Source organism: Acanthopagrus latus, chromosome 14 (genome assembly GCF_904848185.1).
Source record: "Acanthopagrus latus isolate v.2019 chromosome 14, fAcaLat1.1, whole genome shotgun sequence".
NCBI classification, from domain to species: Eukaryota; Metazoa; Chordata; class Actinopteri; order Spariformes; family Sparidae; genus Acanthopagrus; species Acanthopagrus latus.
Window position 1 is genome coordinate 18167613 of NC_051052.1, and position 22927 is coordinate 18190539.

Sequence of the window (22927 nt, forward strand, 5' to 3'; positions counted from 1 at the left end):
AAATTGGCGAGGATTTTCCTTTTTACTCCACCCCGCTCCTATTCTGCCCATTCTTTCAGGAGATAGAGGAGTGCAGGCTCTGGGTGGCATCAGTGAATAGCCTCGGCGCGCTGATTGTCTCGCTGATGCTCATCCCTTTCTCAAACATGCAGAGAAAGAGATACAAGTCCAACCTTCTTGCCTCTGCCTGGTGCGCTGGATGGTAAAGGCCAGGCAGTGTGTGTTGGAGAGAGTGTGGGCGGTATGTGTGTGTGTTTATTGTCTCCAGCGGCCTTTTCGGAATCGGCGAGGGGATTTGACTCGGCCGCTCGCAGCCAAATCCAGCTATCTGCTGCGTTCAGATGCTGCGGTTGGTATGGTAACCTGCTCTGTGTGTTTTAGATGGGCTCTTGTTTCCAGCTTGAACTGACCAGTAATCACTGCGGCGCATTCATGGATTAGACCACGGTGGAGGTTAGGATAGGAGGGTTTCAAAAGAAGGAGACCAAATCCTGAATAATTTGTTTTTCACCCTCTGCTTTAAAGATTGTACATTAGCTGTGTGGACATATAGAATTAAACCAGTTAAAGATAAAATGTGTTCCACGTTAAAAAATCCCCAAAAGATCCCAAATGTTTCCTACAGTGTTTAAAACCAGACAAATCCATATTTTGATCACCACTGGGGTCATTTTGTTCAAGTAAAAATGCCAATTATTTGATAAAACGGCCTCTTAAATGCAAGGATTTGATGCTTTTTTCCTGTTTAAAAGCCTTTTTTTTTATAAGATTTTTTGACGTCTAGCGGTGAGAATGAAGGTTGAAAACTACTGAACACTTCTTGTCTCACCCAGTAAAAACTCTGTTAGGAGTTAAAAACACAGTTTGGAGGTTAAAGTACTTGGAATGCCAATACATCTAATGCAAGTGATGATGATAACTTAGTAAGAAAAAACATTTTCATTTGGTCTTGAACTGCACTTTCCTTCAGTATTGTTTGTGTAATCCTGCTGACAACCCAACAAACCAACCAGTGGACCCGAATGTCAAAAATGTCAAGAAAGGAAATATTCTTACACCTATTTTACTTATAAAACCGAAAAATGCCATCATGCACCTCCTGTATTTAAGTTCTTCTCATTATAGAACTAAGATGAGCTTAATTGTCTTGTTCACTCATTGGTTTGTCTTTCCACATTCACCTCTTTGGTCAACTATTATCTACACATCCATCAAGATGTCAAGTTAGAAAATCCCAGACATTTGGTTTATGTTGCATATGAAAGAAATGATGGATTCTGCGCTCTGGAGATGAACACATTCCTCATCCTGTCGTCTGTTTTGGTGACATTGAGAGGCGAGCAGGACACGAGGGGCCGACGGGAGCGTGTGATTGTGTGCAGCCTGGTGGAAGACGGCCTGTCAAATGAGACATGGCTCCATCAATCTGGACTGCTGACCTCTGCACGCTCGCCGTCGGGACAAATGAATCCACGGCAGCACGTTCGGACGGCTTGATGAATCTGCTGGTCAAGCTGTCTCCCTCCCTAATGAATGGACCCATCTCCAAATGTATCACATTTTGAATCATCGCTCCTGCGCGAACACAAGTAACACTCGCATTCTGCAAAAAGTAGCGTGAAGAAAAGAGTCCGAAACTCCTAATGGAAACTGTTGCAGAAGACAATCTGAGACCTCCTTCAGCTCAAGACTGCATTGATGGAGCTCTTTGTCTCTGCTCTGCTACACCAAGACGTGTATTCACTGGACTTTATACTCAGAGATAATGGGACCCTTAATTGGCTGGTCAGTGACAAAATGCACGGCTGGTTGAGTTTCAGGCAGAGCGTCCGTTCCTTAGTGAGAGTCTGAAAGGGGGTGAAGGGAGACGTGAATGTGGCGTTTAGGAGAACAATGTGACGAGAATTAGTGTTTATTAAAGGAAGAGAAATGGGTTTTTAGTGCTTTTTACTAAGTGGCTACTTCCACTTAAACAACCATGAATATAGATGTAGTTCCTCTTGTTCAGGACCCGGTTATTGTGGTGTTTATATTTAAAAAGTCGCCCCTCTTACTACCCAACAGTTACCCAACTGTTCAGATCAGATCAAGCAAAAAGACTCCAAGATGTAAGAATTTCTGTATTTTGTGTTGTATTCCTCTGCTCTCAGGTTCCAGTAAAGAGGACGAGGGCCCCAACGAGGAGGAGTTTAGTTATCCAGGATGGAGAGAAGAGGAGGAAAGAAGGATGGAGGAGAGGAAAACTAAGGCGCTGAGCATGCTGTCCAAACTGCAGGACGACAGACCCCGTCGTCAGGCAAACGGCAACAAAGGTCGCTCCAACTTTGAGGACTGTAAGTTTATTCATTCTCGAACAAAATGTTGGTGATTTGCAAGCCAGTCCATCATAGAGCTGCATCTTTAATGGTAATGACCAGATTAAAGGTCTCACATTGAGCTCCTTTTGTCATTTAAATGCATTTAACTTTTGTTGATTCCGTTTACTGATTGGAGCAGCAACTAATGAGTTAGAAAGTTGTGTTTTCGTACAGTAACCGGTGAGGCTCGGCGTAACAGGATGACTCTGTGCTCATGTTGCTATGCTGTCAGATGGTGCCAGTTCTGGGCAGGCTTCTGAAAGTCTGTTCTGTCAGAAGAAAATGGGCTTTTAGGGAGGGAGGGCTCACATGAGTAATTCAGAGAGAGATTGAACAGTGGTGCCTGCATAAAGGGCCGATATGAGCAAAGTTTAAACTGTGAATCTTGCAAAGCTCAGAATAAAAACGTAGAGCTGGAGAAGAGCGTGATAGGTCCCTTCTGACTTTTGAAAATCAAGGGGTTTCTATCTCATCAATGCTTGGAGGCTAAATCCATCTCTGCCTGCCAACGCTCTTCTTTACCTCCTGTTCACACAATAGACCATGTGAGGAAAAACACAAACACCCGACACATTTACCAACACTCCTGTCGACTCTTAAAATTTCCCCCCTCAATTACGGCACTTGATTTTTTTAGAATTGCCTTTTTTGCGAATAGGAGTTTGGCCAGGAGTTCTCCAGTTTCCCTCAAGTGCCTAATTTCTGGCGTCCGAGCCTTTGTGAGAGTGCTTGGGGCCGGCAGGTCTGACAATAAGTGTCCACACCTCAGGTCAAGGCTGAGGGGGGCCGGCCCTCCGCAGAGGTCAGCCGGGTCAGAGTTCTCCCGTGAGTGCCGGCAGCCATGAATGGGGCTGATTGGACAGGTTTGTTCAGACGGTAATGAAGCAGGATGAAGAACCCTGCAGCTGGCTTCACCAGTCTGCAGCAAGGTTATTACTAATGGAAAGCTCTGGTTAATGTGTGTGTGTGTGTGTGTCATTGTGATGTAGAGTTTTATATATGACAGCTCTTGCATGAGGTCACTGAGACACAATGAGGTTGATATTTCCACTTTTTACATGAGTTTATTAGCATCAACCTCAGTGTTCACTTTCGTCGGCCATGTTTCTGCATCAAATCACATCAAGTCAAGTCAACCCAAAGTTTTCCCCAACTTGAGGATGTGACAAACAATTCCATGTCAGTGTGTGGTTGTGTGTGTGTATATGTGTGTGTGTGTGTGTGTGTGTGTGGCATTCCTCAGAGAAAGACACTCTGTGCTCGCTGTGCTCTTGTTTATGGGTGTAGTGTGTTTACTAAGTCTGTCCTGGTACAATCTGTCATTTTTTCACGCCTGAATATTCACCAGGGTTCCTTTGTTTCATCGTGTGTGTGTCCTTGTGTGTCCTTGCACACACACACTCAAACACACAAGTGTTCCTGTGTGTGTGTTGACTAGCTCTTGTCCAGACACTTGTAACTGTGGCTCCTCATTAGTCTCTGAAAGACCCTAACTGATCATAATTGTCTCTTTTCGGTCCAACGCTGACCACTTGCCAAAGGATTCCCAAAATAGAGAACACCCACACACACACACACACACACCCACTCACACAGACACACACCTATAACTTCCTGTACTCTGCCGCCATTCATCCATTCAAACACGTGCCATGTGGCTCGTGTTGGGAGTTAACACTCGTGCTGCAGGGCAGGATCTCAGCACAGAGAATATGTACATGAGGACAGACAGAAGATGTAATTATGCTGTCAGAACAAGATGTTAAACCTGCTCCTATAAGCTCGGGGCTCCAGGCTAACTTTGTACACCACTGTCCTGGAATTGTCCCGAAAAAACAGTTTTAACTGTACCAAAGGAGGGCAAACCGCCCTAAAATTAAAGTGTTGTGTTCTTTACTTTGTTATTCAAATTACAGACATTCAAAGTGCTTTTACCTCCATGTTGTGCTCAACTGATGTACTTCAGTTCATGTATTTACTGTAAACATGTTGCTAAATCAGACACGCCATAGAATAGGTGAGCATCTCACTGGGGTGTGCACACACTGTAATAAACAAGTAACTGTCAAACAAGGACAGACATTCAGAATAACTATGTAGAAAAAGTAGACCACATGGAAACAACAGTTTTAGATTGAGACCGTTTATAACCAGGAAAAGGTTCATTGTAATACATTAAACAATAGGAGCAGGTTGAATTGCATTAAAGAAATACGTTTTTTGTGAATTTCTATCATTAGAACATGCTTTTCATGGACTATAAAGCCCAATTTGGTCGCATGATTTGTGACAGTGGAGAGCGGCCCACTCTGAACAGACTGTAAGTGGATGGAGAACAGGGTGACACTGATGTCAAGTAGCTGTGGTCTCCTTTGTGTGGACACAGAGCTGCAGCAGCTCGTGCTTGTTAGCCGGCGTGGTGCATGTGAGGGACTCTGCGGCTCTCTGATGAATGTCCGCGTTGATGTGGAACACCTGGCGGCCTTGAAGCCAGCCTCGTTTGACCCCACCCTCCACCAGCACCACCAGCACCACCTCTAGCCTATATCACTGTCTTCTACCTGTGGGCGGAGATCAGCACTAATTGTTGTTTTACAATGAGCCAGAAAAAAAGAAAAGAAAAGAGAAATAAGGCCGACAGAGTGAACAAGAAAGACCAGTCGCTTTAAAAGAGAGATGAAGGGAGCTTGTGAATGCGTGTGTGTGTGCACGAGGATGTCCCTGGTGTGTGTTCTGGTACAGTGCCTTTATGTAACCCCTGTTTACTCAGCCTTTGGTCTGGAATACCTCTATGTATTTACCATCAAGCCCAGAATGACTGGGCAAACAAACAGCCCGTCTGTTGATGAGCAGCAGCGTGGAATATGCCCGCTGTATTCACGAGGGAGAGAAAAGGGGAAGGGGAAGAGGGAGAGAGCGCAAAGTAAATCTGTCAAAGAGTCTATTATACGGTGTCCAAACAGAGAGCGCCCTTCCACAATGGCCTTATTAATGGCACAATGTCAAGGAGCGGCGGGGCAATAATAGCAGATGATTTTGCTTTGTGAGGTTATCTCTGGAGATCTGGTCTTGCAATACAGCGGATGATTTGGACTCTGGGGGCATATCAGTGTGGATCTGCCGCAGGAGCTGATTGGGTGTAGGCGGGCGTATGTGTGTGTGTGTGTGTGTGTGTGCAGAAAGCGTAAGTTGTGGTTTGTGGTGAGGCCGATGGCGTGCAGCCAGAGACGGGAGTGTGGCCGCTACGTGTGTCTTTGTTTGTTTTCCTCTACCACCCCCCTTCAATACACATACATACAAACACACACACACACACTCTTCTCTGGCTTTTTTGGGAGAAAGTGAGGGGGAGGAGTCGTGTTTTCATGGAGCAACAACGGGCTGCAGGAGAATGCTGCCAAATACTGTCACCCGCTTTTACAATGTAGTGCCCACTCGAGTGAAACCAGCACACGTTGCCAAATTCTGCTCTGAAAAGACTTCTTTTCTTTTTTTACACGCAGCGAGACCCCCTAAATATTCATGTACCAGTCCTCAGGCTTTATATCTTTATGTGTTACGTTTAGAAAACCAAAACTGGCATGGCAAAACATTACATTTTGCTCATTGACGATAAAATATGGGAAGTTTACATGCAGTTGTGCCTTAAACCTGCAGTCTTTCTGATGGCCAGCAGGGGGCGACTCAGCTGGTTTCAAAAAGAAGTCTGACTGAATGTAAGCTTATGAAAGAATGACCATACTTCTCACTTGATTCATTATCTCAGTAAAGAGTTTTCTGATGAGGAGGAGGGATAAAAACAGGTTGCTACTTCCTTCTCTGCCTCTGAGAAAAGACAGTCATTGTTACCACGACTACGAGAGGAAGACATTTACTCGGACAAGTGATCAATGCCTCAGCTCAATTCTGATGTTTCATTATTTTACAACGTTCAATAAAAATAGAATCTATGTGGCTTTGTGTAGCAGATCACCAGAAAAACTGAAAACTGAAAAAGAAAAAGTGATTAAAATACATGACAGAAAGCCACGTTAAATTTTCTTTGATTGAAGTCAGGAACACATGAAAACACCCTGAACTCAGAGCCTCTCTGACTGACTCACTCTGTTCTCTAAACACTTAGTAGTTTGCTGTATTGTGAGCAGTAACTTGAGATGCCTGACACGTGTGATTCATCATTATGCGTCACCACTGCCAGGTGTAGTGTCACATAATGGTGATTTACACAGTTGAACAAAGGAGATGTTTTCCCCTGTGGTATTTGTAAATGCTATGGATACTACATTTTCGTTCCAGTGATGAATTTATGATTAGGTGCATGATTTTAAAACCTATGCAGCCAATTTAAATGGTAAAAAGCAGTGTCAACATTTTGCATTATAATTTTTCTTTTTTCCTGTCGTTGCTTCTCATGATTGAGAGGCTAGCTAATGCTATAGCTCAGCCAAGGAGACAAAATAATCTTCTTTACAAGAAAGGAGAGAAGAAGAAATGTTATATTATTATTCCTTGAATCTCATAATCATTGACTAAAAGGTGCAATTTGTAAGATATGACATATGGTATAGTTTTAGTTTAAAATATTCAAAAATGTACTTACATTGACAGTGCTGACGTTATGTCAAAGTTATCCGTTTTGCAGCGATGTCTACTGACGTTAGCATGCTAACCAGCTAGCCCTGGGCTGTCCTGTCTCATTTAACACCACTTTGTACCACAAGAGGCAATAGTCTGATCTAATAAATGGCAACCAGTGCTGTAAATTAATAAAATTAACTCACAAAATGACAAGAAATTAAATATCCTTACTTCTGTTTTCCCTGTCGCAAGCTAATTTGCTAATGGTTGCTAGCTGCAGCCAAGGAAAGCTAGCCGAGAGCAGCAGTTGCTGGTTAATACGTGAGTATGCTGTCCCCCTTTGATTTAAATTCTGGTCATATTTTACGAATTAGACCTTTAATATTCGCATAAAAAGCTCATGTAGATTTATAAATGTGTGAGCATCATCCAAGAATGTGACGTTAATACACATATCCTACAATCTTTATAGGCTCAGATAAATCTGTTTGACCCACATGTCATCAAACTCGTGTAATGGTGGATGGAGTATTAAGTTTACTGCTTGGTAAATTAATGATCAGATGTAGAGATCGTCACCATAACAGCTGAAATGGCTCAAACCACATGTAATCTACCCTCCATGTGCACACGTGGGTCGTCTGGCTGCTTTTATCAGACTGAAAACCTTCTCGCTCCGTTTCTACTTCGCCTCCCGCTGGTCTGCTACAGTCCAGTGTTTTTCCCTGGAACACCTTCATCAGATAAGATATCGATCTTTACCTTTGATTCAGCACCGGTTCAGGACAGCCAACAATACCTCATTCTATACTATTGTGAAACGACACGCTTGGCCTGGTTTACAGGTCCGCTTTGGCGCTCAGACCTCTCACCTCCTTATCTTACAGCAACACACTTCATATTTTTTTTGTTTTTTCTCGTCCCATTGAGGCGGTAGATTTACAGGATCATCACATATTTAAGCACTTAAAGCCATTAACATCCCGTGAACCCATTTCTCATAGAATATCAGCAGTTAAAGATCGGTTTAGACTCTGTTTATCTCCGTGTGTGTGAATGCTATTTGCTCTATATTCGCGCTCTTAATCACATATTTCAGGGTTGTATATGTGGGGCATGTTGCACTCTGACATTCTCCTGCTATTAAAAAAGGGGGGCACCTCCTCGCCACTGCTGAATGTGACCTTTGTTAAAGGAATTATAGGACACTTTATACAGTGTGATGATGAGCAGGAACAAAAGTCTGGGATTAAGCGGGAAAGAGAGCAACAAACAAAGTGAACTCGTTAGAGATACAATAGACCCCTGTGTGTGTTCTTGCTTGTGTGTGCATGTTAGAAATTGCATCCTCGCTCTGACACTGTTTGACAAGTCACTGATCAAAAAGTGCTCCTTGTTTAATAATCTGTTTTATTTTCAATTTAGGCACCTCACAGGGCAGTAGAGCAAATACCTGAAGGGATAGGAACAAGTTTTTAAACAAGACTCTCCAGAAAAAAGAGGCCAAACTTTGCCGTGAGTCACACAATATGATGTTTGTGAATGTATAAGATGATTTTGCAAATCAAGAAAGTCACAGTTTGTCTTAAATCAAGTAAAATTTGGTTTAGTGAACTACATCATCTTACTCAACGTAGGTCATCAACACCAACATGGCCATGAGCTCAATGCAGAAAAAGTACTAACAAAGGTAAAAATCTAAATAAATCTGCTCATTTTTACAACTACAGTTATGTGAGAGGAGAGTGGGTCAGTTCTGTTGTTCAGTTAACATACAGGAGCAGCTCCATGAAGTTTATATTATGGATAGCATTAAAGCTAACTCTAGTTGTTGATTTTCCCTAAGTTGTAATATGTACATGAAAAATATTAGATCATTTGTCATTTTGAATATTCAGTTTTATCTCACATGATTAAATGGGGCAGCAGCTGAATCGATTCATGATGGAGAAGGAAAACACAAATAATCTCCTGCTAAAAATCAGAAAACATAGATGTGAATATACTCTGACACATTGAAACTTGCATACAAAAACGTTTCCAGCCTGAAGTTGGAAACATTATATGACCGTATTTCATCCTTGACAGTAATGTCTAGTTTAGGAAAGGTTTAGGAATCGTTTTAACTGAGCCAGTTCCTGACTTTTCTATTCTGACCACTTGTTTCAAAAAGCATCTTTTTAAAAAGAAGCCAAACTTCTAATTTACCCAATAAAACTCAACAAAGTAAACAATAAGTAAACAAAGCCACGAGTCTGACCAGACATTTGATTCCATCTTTCAACACCTGACAGTTTTTGCCACTTTCAGGCAGAAGGCTGCTATGAAATCATGGAGGTCACAGTGGGAGATATAAATCATACACAGATGAGTACCAGTAGTTGTCAGACGAGCAGTCAGCAGTGTTTTTCATCTGTCAGCTGCAGACATTGAAAATGACGTCCAAGTGTGTGTGTTAAATGAGTTGTGACCCGCGGCTGTTTGCAGCCCGCGGACCGCTGCACGAGCAGTGACTCCGCCAGAGAAAAGGAACAAAACAGAAAAACAAACGCCAGTGAAAGAGTGAACCTCCCTGCTCATCATCATCACGGCCCCATTCTTCCTCTCTCAATTGCAACTGAATCGCCTCGGTCTCATTACAGATTATGGCCTCAGCAGAGTGACTCTCCCCTTTCTCTCGCCTTTCTCCACACAGTCCCTCTCTTGATTAACATTTTCTGCTAGGCTTCACACCAAAGGCACAACCTGTGCGCTTTAAAGGCAGGGTGAAAAAAAAGCCATCAAGCGCTGGAGTGGAATCAGATAAGGCTATCAGGCAGGAGGCTTTACTGCCTCGGCTTTGTCCCGCTCCTCCACCCGCCCTCGCTTCCTCCCTCAATCTCTCACTCCACTGCACCTTTTGTCCAGATGATTCCCTGACGGAGTGCTCCCCTCAGCCAGGGTCCCCCCAACCTCCTGCACCACTGCAGGTCCACAGAGTGAGTGTGTGTGTGTGTGTGTGTGTGTGTGTGTGTGTGTGTGTGTGTGTGTGTGTGTGTGTGTGTTGTATACAGCAGCGGTGTAGACTACGACAGGCGAGGCTGCGTTCAGGACTGATGTTGAGTTTGATCTCTCTTGAACTATAACTATATGCTCCTAATAGGACTGTTGCGATATAGTGATATTGACAGCAACTGTGATGTTAAAAATGAAATATTTATATATATATAGTGATTATGATATTGTGTGACTAAGCCAGCCCAGATTTAAAGCCTTGTTGAGCTTGCCACATTCCCATTTTCACTATTAATTTGGTGTAATTGTCCTTTTTGTGCACTTTTTTTTTTTTTTACAGTTATGGTAACAGACTCTCTCTTCCTCACTACACTTGTATTTGGAGTGTTTAATCTGCCAAATAAGAAACAAAACACACTGTAAACAACATATATTTTGACTGACAGCAATTTATTTGTAATTATTTATAGATATTCTGATAATATCACTATTTTTAATTTGTGGGACCGTTAACTGTGGTATCATGACAGCTTCGGTTCCTAAATGTCCTAATGACTCACCATCACAGTGTATGTTATCGAAAATGATAAAAATGTAACTAAGTTTTATGGTTTAACTTGTGCAGTGCCCATTTAAAACATCTCAAGATGTGCAAAGAGACAGAATCACTGTAATGTAACACAACCGTTACCTCCAGGTAGAAAACTGGCTGATGATTTCCTGTCTGAAGATCTGTGAAATTGGCGAACTTGTTTAAACACGTTGTAATTTGTGACATTTAAAGATAATATAGTGAAACACGTCTCAGCCAACATCTCAGACAAACTGAGCTTTGGGTAAACTCAAGCTGACTGAAGTCTCATCAGGTCAAACTGCTACCTCTCCTCCAGATGGTCAGAGAAGCTCAGCCTCAGCCTGCCTGTTGTAAACGAGAAGGTGGATCCATTCACTCTCTGCCACAAGCTGCCGATTCACTCTAGCAGATTGACCAGTTGCCCCGATGCAGCCGCCACGTCAGTGTGTGTTCGAGTCTTTTGAAGAGACTTTTAAATCCCCAGCAGGCCGAGCGGCGGCTGCATGTGTGACTCCAGATCCTCGTCCCGCAGCCTCTTCTCATCGCAGATATTTGCAAACAGATGCGCCGCAGGTTTTTTGATCAATCAAGCTTTAACAAGTCAAGTTGACTAGATGCGAATGTAACATTTTGCATGTGAAAGGACGAGGCCACGGAAGGCCTGGTTTTGATTAGGCCTAAGCTGATAAATGGCAGATTCAAACAGCCCCCCTGCCACTGTGGAGAAACCCCAGAGGTCCAGGGGTTTAAGTCCAGACTGATATCAACTCTGTTGCTCCTCTTTCTTCTCCAAACCAATGAATAGATCCATTATTCAGTAGACTCATTCTCATCTCCTAAATTGAAGTGGCAGCAGCTTAAAAGCCCCATTTTCTACCCCCGTTTTTTTTTTTTTTTCCTCCAAGTCGCTCTCCCTCCCAAATTTGCCTACTGAAATATTCATGTCAGTCTCAGTCTGTCCCCCTCGTGTAATAATCGTTTTTATATTGGAGACTTTAACAGTGATCATTAGATTTAAGTAGGGAACAGTGTTTATAACATACAAGTAGGTTTAAATGTTTTGAGTTTGAGTCTTTTAGGATAATGAAGATTAAAAAATAAGGCTCATTTAGAGTCATGAAAAACACAACAGAGTTTTACTTCTAGATATCTTTACGAAAACGATTGCTTATTTCTGTAGCTTGTACGTCATAATCAAGAAAAGAGTGTAAAGAGGCGCAACGCTGAGTGACGGTTTCATCAACGGACATGTTGAATTATTGCGATTTTCATCAATCTGTCTGTAAAATACCAGAAATCAGTGAAAATGTTTCTCAGAGGTGAGATATTCACATTCAAGGTTCAATCCTACAGCACAGACGTGACCTGATATTGTTCTCAAGGTGGTTGAATGCTGAGTGGAGGGCAGTGGATATGGCATCCTCTGTGGATCTTTTGGTTCTGAATGCGTACTGAGGGTCCAGGCAAAAGACTTCATCGGACGGGTTAAGCCTCTCGCTTTTATTCAATTAAAGATGTGGTACTTTTATCACATTAAGCCCAAAAAAGCAGCAAATTCTCACATTTTAGAGACAAGAAACAGAGAAAGAAATGAATAAAACCTGTACTCGATTATCAAAATAGTATATTATTTTCAGTCATACTTGGTCTCTTTTGATTGCTAATCAAACTAATTACACTACACATTACACTTTTTCCTGATAAAGCAGAATATTGTGGTTCATTTCAATGTTGCAGCATCTATTCAGCAGCCAAGTGCCACTCTGTCCCCCCCTCTAACCAGTCAAGGCCAACTGGACTCCCTGTGAACCACTCGCCCTGTATTGTCCACTCTTCATGACCCCGGTGTGACCAGAGGACAGAATATTACTCTGCACACACACACAGAGGATGAATGTTGTCGCTCGAGCTGGAAAACGTTTAAAACCCAACGTTTAATCAGAAATGTTGTTCTCGTGCCGTCAGAAAGTCCAGTTAAGGTTCATCAAGCTCTAATGGGTTATTTTTTTCTTTCTGTTTCTTCTCCTTGCAGTCGACTTTTTGGCAAAGTATTGCATTTTCAGTCAGGAGAAGCTGGCGGAGTACAAAAGAGCTTTTGAGGCAGTAAGTGAAAAGACATTTTATCCCTTTTTATTGGGGGTATTCTCACTGTAATATTAAGCACTTCCAATTACGAATAAAGTAACAGTTTCTCTTTCTTCTCTCCGTCATGTAGTCATATTCAAATTACCCCTTTTGTCCAACAGATGAAACTCAGAGTTCATTCCATTAAATATTGTAAAAGACAAAAAACTGAACAAAAAGATACATTTAAGAAGCTGAAAACTGTGAAGTTTGGGTACGTTTGCTTTAAAAAATGACTTAATTAACTAATTGTTTCATCTAGTTTTAATGTTTCTCAGCCTTTGGGGTTCCCAAGAAATATTTAACGCCACGAGATGATTTAAAGGCATAACAGGAGAAGTAAAAGATGTTTGCTCAATTTATTTTTCTAAATTGCCTATTTTTTCTGAAATACTGGATACTTTTGCCAAATCCCTGAAAATTCACACTGACTTGTAACTGAAAATGGTCGGGAACTAATGATCTTGATGATGATGATGATGATGATGATGGTGATGGTGATCTTCCTCTGCAGGAGGACAGTGACGCTGACGGTTACATCTCCAGCCTTCAGGTTCTGCTTGCTCTCAAAAACATCATCCCTCCAGAGCTCCTGTCTGACGAAGAGGAGATCTACGTCTACAGGGTCGGTTTCTACTTCATCTGCTCTCGTGCAAATACAAAAAAACACAACTGCTCACATAAAAAAATCACCCAGTCAGAGCCTCCAAACCCACCCAGTGGTCATAAAAGTATTGATCATCTCCTCTGTTGTTCACGTTGCTTCAGATTCTGGAGATGGTGGACTTCAGAGTGACAGATGGACTCGTGGACCTGAGGCTCTTCGCTGTGATCTCGAGTCTGGCACAGAAAGTCGCCACCATGGAGTAAGTGACCATCAGCTGACACGCTCCTCAATGGAGGCGGAGGAGGGAGTTTCTGACCCGCCATAAACAAGAATAAGAGTGTGTACGCGGGGTTTGTTCCGCTGATTTTGTCGACGTGTGTGGGGGCTCCGTTTGATCCGCTTCAAACAGTTTATGTGACCTCAGAAGTCAAAGTTATGAGTTCAGATGTGATAACAGCACATTCAGACGCACAAAAAGATCTATTGATTGATTGCAATGTGAGGATGTGCTAATTTCCTCTGATTTATATCACTTGATTGATTTTGGACTTCAGGACAAACTAAAGGCGGTATCTGAATATTTTTAGTGCAGTTGTACAACTTGTCTCCGGTAAAAAATCAGCTGAACAATAGAAATCTCTCCACACGAACACTTGCATTGGCATTTTCCACAGGTTTCTGAAATGTTATAGGCTAAACGATCAATCAGTAATGAGAATAATAATTAGCTGCAGCCCTCAAGAACAGCGCAGTATCTCCAGATATCATACCAGTTTTGTAAAATGGAATGAATTTGATGTGTTTTGTCAAACCAAATGTCCAATTAAACCAAAGTTAAGTGAAGAAAAACGGCAAATATTACAAATTTAGACATTTTATTTGTAAGAAATGACTTTAATGATTAATCTCTTGTACATCAATTCCCCGTCACAACTCTCCCGTCTCTCTTTAGAAATCTCAGATCCTGTTTGTAGTGTTGGTGATTAAATGTAGATTTATGTAAAGCTGCGATGTTTAATCAAATCATAAGTTCTTCAGTTGATGGAAAATATAATCTGAAAGTATTTTGATAATTGATTTAGTAAGGTGTTCAAGCAAAAATGCCCCAAAAAAGGCAAACCTATTTCCAGATTCTCAAATTATGAGATTTGATGCTGTTCCGCCTTCATGACAATAAACTGAGAATGTTTTAGTGTTCGCTGGTCAAACAAAAAAAAGACATTTAAGGGTGTTAACTCGGGCCGTGGGAACTCAAAAAAAGGCACTTTTCACAATTTCCCTGACATTTTATGGATCCAGAAAATAATCTGCAGATTGATCAATAATAGTTGCAGCCCTGCGTTGAACCCTTGGCAGACAGAAAACATCCCATTGATTTGAACTCGGCCTTGTGTCTCTACATTACGCCCCATATGCCGCAGATTCCCACACACATCGCCTCTTTTCCTGCCCTGGGGTGTATAGCTTCCTACAGACAGGAGTGTGTGGAGCCAACCCTACTCCGGAGGTCTCCGAGGGTCAAGGCCTGCTCCCAAAGCCCCTCAGAGCTCCCTCTCAGCGAGGACAGGGCCAGGGTCATGGGTCCTCTGATTTACGGCCAGCTCTTTGTGTTGTGTGTTGGAGGCGGCCTGGAGACCGACTGGCACAGGGAGACCAGGGTGTCTCCTCTCTATAGAGGCAATTATAGTAATCATAATGAATGACCATATTAAACCTCTTTTCACAGAACTCCTCTTTTGCGATTTTGATAATAGGAGAGAAGATCAGCGTTGGAAACAGGGAGAAAAACAATAGCATCCTTCTGTCATCTCATCCCGGCTGAACTAAATTGATCCTCTTACCTGTCTCAGTTAATCCTGTTGTCTCTAATCCTATCCTAGAAATGAGCTGCAACAGTAGTTACACAAACAGCCTTTCTGATCATGTAAGGCTTTGAAATCTGAGCAGCTTCTCCCCACATCACATTTTTTTTTTATATTTCTTTCTCCTCGTCCAGTTTTTACCTCGCGCTAATTGCACCCTTCCACCCCCTTCCCTCTCTTTTTCTTTTCAACTTTAATTGTCCGTCCCTCTCGTGTCTTTAATCTCTCCGGCTCCCTTGTCGCCTGCCTCTCACCCTCTGTGCCGTGCTGTTTTGGCCCTTGACTCGGCCCATCTGTCCCCCTGTGTCGCATTGTGCTTCCCCAACAAGTCCACCTCACACAGCGCCGCATACCCTCAGGCTGAGTCACATGATCTGCCAAGAAAGCACATTGCCACACAGGATTCCTGCAGTCATTGTCCAGGTCGGGGACTTGTTGCTTGGACTTGTGAGCATGCACGCGTGAGCTGGGAGTTACTGTAAGTCTCCTCGTTCCCAGAAATTCGCCGGATTGAGATGAGTCAAGGAGGGCTAATGCTGGAGGAAACGTGAGATGGCAGAACCAAGGCCACAAACTCTCCCTCCTCCTCCTCCTCCTCATCCTCCTCCTCACTGCAGCCCGCTCAAAAATATCCCAAAACAACTCTCAATTCTGTCAAATTCAAACTAGGTCAAAATGTGTTTGTGCCCGCCGCCTCACTGTATACCAGCTCCCCCAATGAGGAGAGCGCCAAAATCTTGGGGCGTTACGTAAGCGAGAAGTCTGCTGCGTTGTCCCCAGCAGGGTGCCAGAGCAGCGCCGACAAAAGAAAATGGGTTAGGCTGCTATTATCCTCCCAGTCCATCACCAGTTCCCCAGCCCCTCGTTTACGCTCGCCATTATCACGCCAGTGTCCTCAGCACACCAGCATTTGGACTCTTTTACTGCAAACCAAGTGCAATTAATGATCATTAGCTGCCCTGTCTCGCTTCATCCCCATCAAGCCGCGGCCCACACCGTGGTTGGAGGACAAGGGCCAATCATGGCGCGGGGAGCACTCAGGCGTGCGGTGCACTCGTTGGCCCAGCGCTTGGCCATTCTTCGCTCTAACAGGCCATTGAGCGCGCGGCGAGGAGGGGCTCATTAACACCGGGCGCTCGTTAGAGAAGGGACGACCGTCGCTGTGCCACACGCTGGACTGGAGAGGTCTGTCCCGACACAATCGGTCGTGTCTCCCTCTAATTATCCGAGCAGACCTAGATTTTGTTGGTTCGTGAGTGGTCACATTGCACCAGAGTGTGCCCCGGTAGCTCACTCCCCTCCCCAAACCTCCACACGAACCCCGCTCACCCCTGCTCACCCAGCCTCAGCCCCCCCATCACCCCCAACACCCCCATCACCCCCAACACCCACTGTCCCAGAACCAGAGCAGTTTTATCCGTTACTGTGGCGGGATGTCCACGTGTGCCCACGTATTGTTTGGCAGCCAGGCCACTGTGAGCAACCACAATGGGCTCAGAACACTTTACCATCACATCGCTGCAAACACAACATCGCACGGGACGAACCCGCCAAAAAAAACAAAAAAAAAAACAGCCGCCAACGCAAACAGGTTTGGCTTAATCTGTCTGGAGTGGCAACCAAACTATTTACCAACACAGATACTACTTTTATAAGATTTAATTAATTATTTTTATTTCGATTTGACAAATGATAAAGGTTCGCTGCACTGATTTGACACTAAAGAGATTTTTACAATCTACTGGGACTTCTCCAAAGTCTGGAAAATAACCGTGAAACCAAGTTTACAACAGAAAACCTGCATTGCAAAGTGATAGCGTTGGGTGAGGGTTGTGATGAAAGACGCATTATGGGAAGTGTAGGATCCAGCTTGAACCACACTGTCTCCTGTAAGTCCCATATCTTTATGAAAATCCAATGTGAAATCAGTGGAGAACATCTTTGAAAGCTGAACTCACGTGTCGTTTTGCTGAGTTTGACCAAATAACACGATCGCTTTGCTGTTTTTCTTCCAGTGAGTTTATGAGATCTCTGATCAGCGACATGGACTTCCGCTCCTTAGAAGTGAGGCTCTTCAAAGCGAAGGTAACATTTCCTAAATTATCGAAAACTTCTGCTGGCTGAGAAAAACATGTCCCAAAGACAGTCAAAGTCAATTCAATGGCTTCGTCAGCGTTGAAAAGATGTCCGCTGAGGAGCAAGACTGAACGTATTTAGACATCTTTTCAACTTACTGTGTTTGAGTCACATCACTGGATATTTTTAAGGAGAGCTGCAAACATTTCTTTCCATTATTGTGGCATCAAAACCGGCTGTTTTTCATGGGGGGATGGAAAAAAATCCATCTGTGATCATGGCGGCAGAAAACAAGTATTTTAAGCCAAACCATGATGTTTTTCTAACCCTATCCAAGTGTTTGTTGTGCCTAAACCTAAACTGAGCTTATTTTAAATGTGGCCGCACCCACTAAAAATAGGCAATCAAATTCTTTCACATTACCAAGAGTTTCACTTCTGTCGTTTTTTGATTTGTGTCACATTTGTCATCACAAAAGACGCTGAAAACACAGTGAAGAATAGAAAGCAGCAGATCTTGTACCACATCAGAATACATCCAGAACATAGTGAACTTGTATTAATCACTAATATTTTTAATTTAACACATAATTCTTTATCAAAACTGATATTGAAAGTTGCTCAGCAGTGATGAAAGATGTCTAAAAAAGACATCACAAAAAAAGTTAATGTCCGGCTCTTCGCTGGACGTCTTTTCAGCGCCGAGCTGACGTCTTTGGACATGTTCTGTGTGCAGCCACATGCTCATACTGCTTCTGTTTGTTTGTGCACTTGATTGCCTCCATGCTACGTCAGATTAACTCCCACATTAGTCACATTCATGCCACCAACACCACCTCCGCCTCTCTTTCATGGCTCCGCGGGTATAATTACAATGAAATAAATACTGGTAAACACTTTGAAGAGCAATTCCAAAGCATGCTTTGTAAAGCTAGCTTTTTTTTTTTTTTTTTTTTTAAATGAGAGACACTCAGCCCTCATGCATAGAAATGAGGGAAACGAGCGAGAGGGAGAAAGAGAGGGGTGCTTTTCCCTTTTCATAGATTAGCGAGAGCCTAATCTCATTAAAGTGCCCAGCAGTGAACATGCCGTCCACTCCGCCCAGCCCTGTAATCAGCCTGAGACACACGGCTCATCTCAGATGGACCAGGACTGGCCGACCAGCTGGCCCGGCCCTCATTCATACGAGGAAGTACCGAGAAAGCTGAAAGGCCGGAGCAACATGAAAGCCTGTGGCCATGGGTGTGGAAACTGAGCCGCTGGCCAGGTAGAGGAGGCTGTGTAATTATAGAGCTGTTAGGGATAGGGTTGTTAACTGGAGAGGCTGGCGGGGGGAACAGGCTAATTGCCAGAGGGATTATTCCCCCCCTCCTCCTCTACCTCAACAATTATTACCTTGACTGCATTAACTGTGCAAACAGGTGCACTCAAACAGGACTAGAAACAGGCCGAGGTAATCTGAGGCAGCACACACAATAACAAGCATGAGCGTACACCCACACTCTCAACAACTGTGCTCACACTCTCCTCGATTTTAACCATTTATGTCAAAACTCGCGTAGCAACTGTTCCTGTTCCTCCTGGAGGAGCAGCGAGGAGACGGCGGCGCTCAGCAGGGCTTCATCAGCGCCGAGCAGCTGCTTCTGGAGCTGAAGGCCGGAGGGATCCACCTGGAGCAGGAGGCGGCCATCAGGCTGGAGCTGCAGCACATCCCGCCCCTCGACCTGCTCGACTTCCTGGCCTACCTGCCGCTCTTCATGCTCATTCACAAGTCGGTCATCTCCAACCCGCTCGACGACTCCAGCAACCTCTGAATGTCTCAGTCGCTGCAGCGTGTGGCTCAGGTATCAGCATTACTGCCACAATCATCAGCACTTGTTAGGTAGTAAAGTCAGAAATCCTGTGATCTTTAACAGCATTGAAAAAAACATAATTCCGCTGTGGTTTCAACTCATTACTGGTTCACACCTGCCGGGGTAACGTAAAGACTTGTTCACCTTTAAATTAAGTACGAGCAAGGGAGTGGGGGAAAAAATAAAACGTTTGGCCAACTTCCAGCTTGTAACTGCAAGACAAATACTGGGGATTTCTGTCACCAACAACATCTCCCCTGCATCTTTAAGTTACAGCAAACTACAATCTGTACAAATGCTTAAACAGTTAATATCCAGTTATATCCATTATTTCCAACAGTGTTTGGTTTGCCTGTTGCTGTAACTTCTGGATGCAGCCAGAGAATAATGAAAGATAGAGACTCAACTGGCGGTGAATAAAACTTTAAAACTTTACCTCATCGTTGAACTTCTCTGCCTGAGTCACTTCAGATGGTTTTTCATCAACAATGGTGTTTGTTTAAAGTTGAATTCACCACCAGCAAAGCAAGTTCGACCGCAGGACCATTTGTGTTTATTCAAGTTTTTTTAGTCCCAAACAGCCGGATTACTTTACTGTACATGAGCTGTGAGTGATCATGTAAAAGCACGCTGCATGGTATAAGTGTGTCTTTGTTTTAAAATTCAGACTCATGCTTCCTCTTCCCGTCTCCTTGTGTCCTAGTGTCCGGGATATTCCGGTGTAAATTTAATCCATGGTCTAACACACCGTGACACCAAGTAAGACCCCCCTCGAGAGATCAAGTTTGCAGAACGCTAGCTTATGTAGTTTTAGCAACCTCAAAAGACCACACGATAACAATACACTGCAAAATATTCCTCCATCAAGTAACCATCATCAAAAGCCACAAATAATACTCAAAACAGCACCAGTACAAACAGGGTCCCAGCACAGAGTTCGAGGCATCAAACATTTGCTAGCTTTGCCGGATTTCTACTGAAAAGTGAACACAGCTCACCACTCTCCTGCAGCAGCTAGCTCGTTGTGGGCAAGCCCTGACGAGTCGATTACCGAATGCAGTCAGGCTGAAAAACAGGAGTGAAGATCAGATAATAAAGTTATAAAGTCGTCTCTGAGCTCTCCTCCTGTCGAACGGCTCCTGATCAGAGCAGAATGATGTGATTTTCTGGATGTTTATTCCTCCTGCACGTCTTTCGTTAGCAGGACATGCTAAGCGTTTATTAGTTTACCTGAAAGCAGACAAAAACAATGCTTAATCATTTTCCTACAGTTTTGCTCATGTTTACACGCTGGTGTGCCCGAAACCATAGAGTTTGGTGGAGTTTCGTTCTTCATGTCTAGAAAGAAATATCACAAAAATTGTTTATAGTGAGTTTATTCATATATCTTTTCCTCTCACACACTGATTTATGAGATAAACATTCAGATGACATTTTGACAGACAGAAAGGGCTTTTTAACATTTTCTCTAACATTTGGACCTCCTGGATTATTTGATATGTTGAGCATTACTCAGATAGAAAGTGATATGTATAGAAAACCCCACAAGAGAAAGCAGTAGTATGTGGGCCTCTATGGTTTCTGACATTTCATACAGCAGTGCTGTCTGTGGTCCTGAAATGTTCTGCAGCAGTTCGACAGAGCTCTGAGGGCACCATATAACTTTTATTTTGCTCTCATGAGGTAAAAAGTCCTTCTACAACCTTCCCCTGACACGCTGCTGCTTCAGAGGCGGGCTTATGTACATTTTCTGATGCAACAACATCTAATTGTGCTGCCATAAAAAAAAAAAAGAAAAGAAAAATATTTGAGTTTGCCGCTCAGACTCTCGTCCTCTTCTATCCAACTTAATCAACACTGATGAGTGATATTCAATGAGATATTCGACTAATATAGTTCGAACCATTGTTTTGCCTCGGCTTTGTCAATTAGATACGGCCGCGCTCTCCTGCGGCTCGTACACGCTTGACAGAGCGCCAGACAGGAAAACATAACGGGCTCTGACAGGCAGCAAGACCAGGATTGTTAGATCAGGGACGTCCTGTAAGAAGCATATGTCATCATGTAAAACACACAAAAACAAGAGAAAAACAAAGTGCTTCTAAAAAGACTCTTCAGAGAAATATATTTAATTCTGCCATTGATAAGGACATTTTTATTATTATTTCTGTCAGTGTCACCAGTGCCTTTTTATTGACCTTTCATTTTTGTTTCTTACATTTTGGTGCTAATGTTTTTACTACCGTTTCCCAGAAATGAAAATTGAGTCATTATCTCTCCTCGTTCCTGTGCTGATGGAAAGTCAGGTGAAGTTTCACGGTCTACTAAACATTTCTGGAGCTTCACAGCAAATCAGCATTGCAACATTGTTGTAAACAGCTGAAGAAGACGGGGACTAAAACAATTTTAGGGCTTCCAGAGACTTCATTACGCCAGACAAGCTTCACGGAGCCATTTTGTGTTTTTCTCTTTAGTTGTTTAAAACAAGTCCCCACGACTTCAGTTGTTCAGGAGAACGCTGCAATGCTGTTTTGCTGTGAAGCTCCAGAAATGTTAAGTGAAGGATGAAACTTGTAGTAACAGTGACGAACTGCTCCTTTAAGTATCGAAAGTGTCGTCTCGTGGTTTTGGGTTCTTTCTACTGTAACTCTGTGTTGACTTGAAAAATGACCAATGAAAAATGAAAGGTTTGTGGCGACTCACTTTTAAAAATGTTGGCTTGAAAATATGCAGCATTTACCAAACCAATCAGACATCTTAACCACTGCGAAGTCATCCTGTGGTTTTGGGAAGTGCTGACCTCCTCCGCTTGAAACAGGAACTTCTTGGGGATCAAATAACATCCACAGAACTGAACTTAGACTCTGGTTCCTGTAGTGGAAACACAGCTTATGATAAAAATATAGTACTGTATATTGTAAAATCATGTAGTAACATACTCTCACGGGTTTACATGTTGAACGGCAGCACGTGTCATATGTGTGAGTCTGCCTGTTACTTATGTTACATAACTGTGTGTTTCACTGAACAAACTGTCATATGTTGTCTTTTATTATATGTAGTTTATTAAAAGTGGCGCCTGACGACATCTTTCAATATTATTCTGTTTATAAAGTTGGAAAATAAAATGTGTTAAAACCCAGATAAGTAATTTTTTAATTGTATCCAGACAAAAGTTTGCTTGTTGTCTTTGTTTTGTTCTTGTTATTTATTTATTTGTTGACTCAAATTGCATATCGGACCTTTAATCAGTCCTGTAATGGTCATCAGACACCTCTAAATATTACAAGTTTGCGTGTGTTTGCTGCCACTGCTGTTCTGTAGCTGCAGCTCTGTTCATGTTCCAGGGGACCCTCCTCCCCCTCTCAGGGCCCCCTGGTGGCCCATGAACCCTCCTCTCAGAACCTCTTGCACACTGACCCTGAACGCACCACGCAGCTTTACAGTTCGTTTCCCTTTGTGGATAAAAAAAAATGCATCGCTCTCCAGAATCAAATGTGTGAATTTCTTAGTTGTATTTATACCTCTGAGTTCTTACTGCGAGAAAAGGCTTTAAAAAACAAGAGCAGCCATCCTTCTCGTCACACACACGCACCCTGGGCTTTTTTCCCCCTACCCAGGTGGTGACTGTTGTGTGTTCAGCGGCATGCGGCTGTCAGGAGGCACACGCCATCAGCCAATTCAGCTCCGTGTCTCCACTCGACCACCCGACAAACCCCATTCACTCATTAAACCAGACACGCGTCCGGCTGCTGCCTCCGCCGCTCTACCTGTCAAACTTCGTTTTGGAGAAACACAAACTCCACCTCAGGGTCTCCCGGTGGTCCCCGACCTGTAACCACCCCGCTGGCGTCCCCTCCATCTGCTGCTTTCCGTCATTTATCTCGAAGTTTGACTTTATTC

At 43.2% G+C, this 22927-nt stretch overlaps 1 protein-coding gene and 1 long non-coding RNA gene across 9 annotated transcripts in view; both read left to right on the forward strand.

The window, feature by feature from the left end:
• The window catches only part of LOC119032215, a 1052400-nt gene that overhangs the window by 387962 nt on the left and 641511 nt on the right, over nucleotides 1-22927 (forward strand). The window lies entirely within an intron of this gene.
• LOC119032177 (mucin-5AC) overlaps nucleotides 1-22927 on the forward strand; it is a 65748-nt gene that overhangs the window by 41296 nt on the left and 1525 nt on the right. For 3 of the 5 annotated variants that reach the window (XM_037121079.1, XM_037121081.1, XM_037121082.1), the window contains 6 exons: nucleotides 2151-2333; nucleotides 12536-12606; nucleotides 13142-13252; nucleotides 13396-13493; nucleotides 17112-17181; nucleotides 18734-19698. In XM_037121079.1, coding sequence (XP_036976974.1) covers nucleotides 2151-2333; nucleotides 12536-12606; nucleotides 13142-13252; nucleotides 13396-13493; nucleotides 17112-17181; nucleotides 18734-18985 — 785 coding nt within the window. In that variant the 3' untranslated portion in view covers nucleotides 18986-19698. Of the gene's footprint in view, nucleotides 1-2150; nucleotides 2334-12535; nucleotides 12607-13141; nucleotides 13253-13395; nucleotides 13494-17111; nucleotides 17182-18733; nucleotides 19699-22927 lie in introns of those variants that run through there. The other 2 variants (XM_037121080.1, XM_037121084.1) reach the window with 2 other exon arrangements.